Source organism: Microchirus variegatus, assembly GCF_963457635.1.
Source record: "Microchirus variegatus genome assembly, chromosome: 1".
Lineage (NCBI taxonomy): Eukaryota > Metazoa > Chordata > Actinopteri > Pleuronectiformes > Soleidae > Microchirus > Microchirus variegatus.
In genome coordinates, this window is record NC_139802.1 from 39545622 (window position 1) to 39550604 (window position 4983).

General features: G+C 46.1%; 1 protein-coding gene across 1 annotated transcript; it reads left to right on the top strand.

Moving 5' to 3' along the window:
• Positions 1–243: 243 nt before the first annotated feature.
• LOC310940386 (neuropeptide FF receptor 2-like) lies at positions 244–2754 on the top strand (the record flags this gene model as incomplete). Its single annotated transcript, XM_083905338.1, has 3 exons — positions 244–562; positions 1656–1755; positions 1851–2754. 3 exons carry the CDS (start codon positions 244–246, stop codon positions 2752–2754), a joined length of 1323 nt encoding a protein of 440 aa, XP_083761464.1.
• Between the last annotated feature and the right edge of the window lie 2229 nt (positions 2755–4983).

Consider the following 4983-nt stretch of genomic DNA (forward strand, 5'->3'; position numbering starts at 1 on the left):
CTATACAATTGAACTATTGATTTTCTGAGAGAGAGTTTTGTGTGTGTCGTTACCGACGGATTCTTGTTTGGTTCCGCGCTACATGGCGTGTTATATGTGTGTGTGTGTGTGTGTGGTGTCTTCATAATTGTGTCAAGGGGAGATATTGGATTCTCAAGGCAGAACACATGCACCCATGTGCTGAGCACATGGTAGCTTCTCTGGGTGCGTAATACTAATGCCTCTGTCTCCTAAGATATCGCCATGGCCCAGAATCTCACCTGGAAGATGTCAAACCCTTCCAATTCCTCCAGATCTCAGGAGAGCGACGCCGCCGCCCCCCAGAATGTCACCTACGTGGATTTCTACCTGCACAAACCCTCGGTGGCTGCCGTCTTCACCGTCTCCTACCTGCTCATCTTCGCGGTGTGCATGGTGGGGAACGGGGTGGTGTGTTTCATCGTGCTGCGCCGGAAGAACATGCGCACGGTCACCAACCTGTTCATCCTCAACCTGGCCATCAGTGACCTGCTGGTGGGCATCTTCTGCATGCCGACCACGCTGGTGGACAACATCATAACAGGTGACGCCAAACCTGGATTTGCATTGTTTTTTCCTCCAGTGGGAATGTGTTTAATTAAACTCATTGTTCAAACGACTCTGCTTTGCATGTGGGTTTTTACTTCGATCTGCATTAGGTGAATGTGCTCATGTCTTTCTCTTTCTACTTGGCAGTGGTGTTTTTTTTTGTTCTTGTACTGACTCATTTTGTTTCTGGGGGGGGGGGGGGATGTGTCAAGTGTGAAAAGAAAAACACCACAGGATAGAAAAAAGGGAAAAAGTGTTAACTGGCTTTTATAAGCAGCTTTTTAAAAAAAATCCCAGATATACTGTACACTGTTAGAAATAAAAGTGCTAAATAGAACCATATAAGGTTCCACCTGGATCCCTTTCGGAGGGTTCCGTCAAGAACCCTTTTAAAAACCCTTTATTCAGGAAAGGGGTTTTAAAGGGTTCTCTGGATTAGTGTTACAAGGAACCCTTCACACGTTGCTGACTGATAGGGCCTCCAGAGTCCCAAATATAAGGATTTAAATGATTAAAAAGTTGATTTTGCATAATATGGGACCTTTAAAGTTCCTGCATACACTCTCAGAAACAAAAGTGCTAAGTAGAACCATATAAGGTTCTCCGGCTTGTCCTCATAGGAGAACCCTTTTTGGCTCCAGGTAGAACCTGTTTACAAAGGTTCCATCTGGAACCCTTTTGGAGGGTTCCACTAAGAACCCTTTAAACAGGAAAGGGGTTTTAAAGGGTTCTCTGGATTAGTGTTACAAAGAACCCTTGAAAAACCCTTTCTTCTGTTTTCACACTTTGCCAACTGATGGGGCCTCCAGAGTCCCAAATATATAGTAGAACCATATAAGGTTCTTCGGCTTGTCCTCATAGGAGAACCCTTTTTGGCCAAGAACCCTTTTAAAACCCTTTATTCGGGGAAAAAGGGTTCTCTGGATCAAAATGGTTCTTACTGGAACCATTAGTGTTACCAAGAGCCCTTTCTTTGGTAAAGGGTTTTTCAGAAGCAAATGGTTCCAGGTAGAACCTCAGCCCTTATAGAAGGAACCCTTATTCCAAAGAGTGTATCTGCTAACGTCGTTTCACCCTTTTCTCTGCAGGGTGGCCTTTCGGCAGAGTATTGTGTAAGCTGAGTGGGATGGTTCAAGGAATATCTGTGTCAGCATCTGTGTTCACACTCGTGGCGATAGCTGTTGACAGGTGAGCCGACGGCTTTGCTTTGTGCTTCACCGTCTTTGTGCTTCGCCTTTTGTTTTGTAATTAATATGCGTTTTCTCACGTCCTCTCTCTGCCAGGTTCCGCTGCATCGTCTATCCTTTCAAGCAGAAACTAACCATCGCCACCTCAAAGCTAATTATCGTCATTATATGGGTCCTGGCCGTGTTGATCATGTTCCCCTCCGGGGTCATGCTCCAGGTCACCAAGGAACAGAGGGTGCGGATAGTCCTCGGACACAACAACGACGACAACGACAGCCGCCCCTTCTACTGGTGCCGAGAAAATTGGCCCAATCAGGAAATGAGGAAAATCTACACCACCGTTCTCTTTGCTAACATTTACCTCGCCCCGCTCAGCCTTATTGTCATCATGTACGCCCGCATTGGCTTCACCCTCTTCAAGACCGCTATCCCCCTGATGAAGGCCAGCGGAGCTGTGTCCGGAGAAGGGAGCGGCAACAACAAGCTGAGCGCGGAGAGTCGGCACACGATATCCAGGAAGAAGAAGAGGGTGATAATGATGCTGCTGATCGTGGCTCTGCTCTTCGTCCTGTCCTGGCTGCCCTTGTGGACGCTGATGATGCTGAGCGACTACGCCAGCTTGACAGAGCACCAGTACCGCGTCATTAATATCTACGTGTATCCGCTCGCTCACTGGTTGGCCTTCTTCAACAGCAGCGTCAACCCGATCATCTACGGCTTCTTCAACGAGAACTTTCGCCGGGGCTTTCAGGCGGCTTTCAAATTCCAGCTGTGCTCTTCTGCCGACGTCGAGCGCAAGCGGACCTACTCCCACCGGATCAGGGCGAACGCCGTGGTGCCGGCCCAGCCGGCCGCGCTCAGCAGATCCGGCTCCAGAGTCGGGTCGGCGCGAGCGGGCAACGGGGTGTGCTCGTTCAAGGAAGACGGGTTCTTGGCTGGAAGGAATGACAACAAAGAAGACCTGATCATGGAAGATCTGGAAAAGGTGTCGCATATTTAGACTGAAAGTGCACAGCACATAGACATTATGGAGAATCGCTTATTGCAATGGAAAGGTCACAGATATATTCATTCCAAGAAAATGTTCTTTCAAGTTCTGCAATATGTGTATTTTCAGAAAAATCATGCGTGTATATAGCAGAGGACAGTGTCAACAGAGAATAACAATATATTTGACTGACATTGCAATCATAACCAATCACTGGAGTCAGATTCTGATTCAAAAGTTGCTAACGCAGGAACAAATTACACTCTCGTGAAAAAACGCAGCCTGCATGTCACACCCTGTGAGGTGAGAAAGATGCGAAAGACCTTCAGGAGATCGAAAAATAAAACACGAAAGTGAACGTCAAATCGTTCTGACATTCACTTTTTTTTTTTGTGTGTGTGTGCAACCTGCTTATTTTTCATTTTTCTGAATCTGAACAAAAAAATAAACAGCAACACCTGTCTGTCAAGGTCCGGCTTGAGTGTTTTCGGTGCAGGTATTTATCGGACGCAGCTCCCTGCGGTGATGTAAAACATGACAGCAGAGTGTTTCCAAGCTATTTCTGCCGACACTGATGCAACACCAGAAATGGAGGCAATGTCACCTTGTCCGCTCTGACGTTTGAATTCAAAGTGCTGCTAAAGCTACAATTTTTTTTTTTTTTATATCGTTTTAACAAGGTTAATTGGCTTCCGTAAATGCTAAAAAAAAAAATTGGTATGCGAGGTCTGTTTTGCAGGGGTGACGTAAAACGGGTGAAATTCACAACCAGAGTTGAGGGTCAGTGAACGTTGATCTCACGTTTCAGGGCAAATGATGAATTGAAACGCGGGGGAATGAGAACGGGACGCCTGTCAAGAGTGGAGTGGAGTGGAGTGGAGTGCGCGGCAGCTGTGTAGAGAATTGTGTCAGCTTCCTCCAGTCAAAGTGCACGTTGTAGCGCCTCAGGGCAGTCGACTGGTGGTTGACGGCGATGGCGATGGCAGCGGGCGCTGGAAGAAAATCACAGGCTCATTTGGAAACCGTCCGCGTGCCGTGCCCTCCACTTATCGGCTCTTTGCAGGGAGCGTAGGGCGATAGACTTCAGACAAAAGCAGAAAACATACGTACTGTTGTGCACTGTACTACATTTGTGTCATGTATTTTTTTTGTGTGTGTCTGACGTATGCACGTCCGTAACATGTTATTGTGTCGCACTGTTGCCGACGCGCAGGCGCCGAAAAACCGTCGCCAAATTCACATAAAGGTAGATCAATGTGAAATAAAGGCGTAAAACTAAATGAGACTTTAGACACTTTCGAGTTGTGTGCTGTCAATTATAATGTTGCACTAAAATGACGTTGTAAATAACATGATTACAGTAAAGAGTGTGTTTGCTTAAAGCAGGGGTTCTCAAAGTGCGGCCCGGGGGCCAATGGCGGCCCGCAGAAACATTTCTGGCGGCCCGCAATGAATCACAGTTGATTAGTTTTAATCCACGAGCTACTGAGCTTGTTAAATGTTTATTGGACATTACTGGATATAGACCAATAATTGTAAACTGTAGAACTGCTGGTCATTAGAATTATGACAAATCTTTGACTTTTATTTTTAACCTTATGACTTTCTCTTTTTTCCCCCTTTTTTTCCCCTAAGGAACGGGTTCCTAAATTGGCCCTCAGGTACCAAAACTTTGAGAATACTGTGGTGTTTTTGACCACTCCTGCTGTTCCAGAGCACTGCTTTTCAAAAGAATTGTTGACCGCATTATGTAACGATGCATTGTGCACACGACGCCGTCTACTTTCCTGCTGTTAGTGTCAAAAACATTACGTCAGCTGACAGTCAGTTGTACCCGCTCCAAGCAAGGAAACACGCTTCAACGAGTCACGTTCTGAAGTGTCTTACGGTAACGAAGGTGTGCTGTTTTATGCCGCAGTAGCACTTCCTTTGATTATGGCGTTGCGTTGGTTTGTTATTCCAAACAAGTCGGCGGGGGCATAAATATACTTACCGTTAAGCTTTGTGGGCGCGACAGTTTGAAAGCACCCTTAATGATCACTGCAGAGAGCACTGAGAATAACCTGCCCCAGGGAGTGAAGGAGAGGAAGATGAACATCTCACTGATGGAGAGTGTATCCAGCGTTCAGTGCGTACTTCATTTATTGTGATGATGGTGTTGCCGGTGTGAACTGTTAATTATCAGTGTGTGTTCATTCATTTAAAAAAAAAAAATAGATAAAATAAACTGAAAGATGCCAT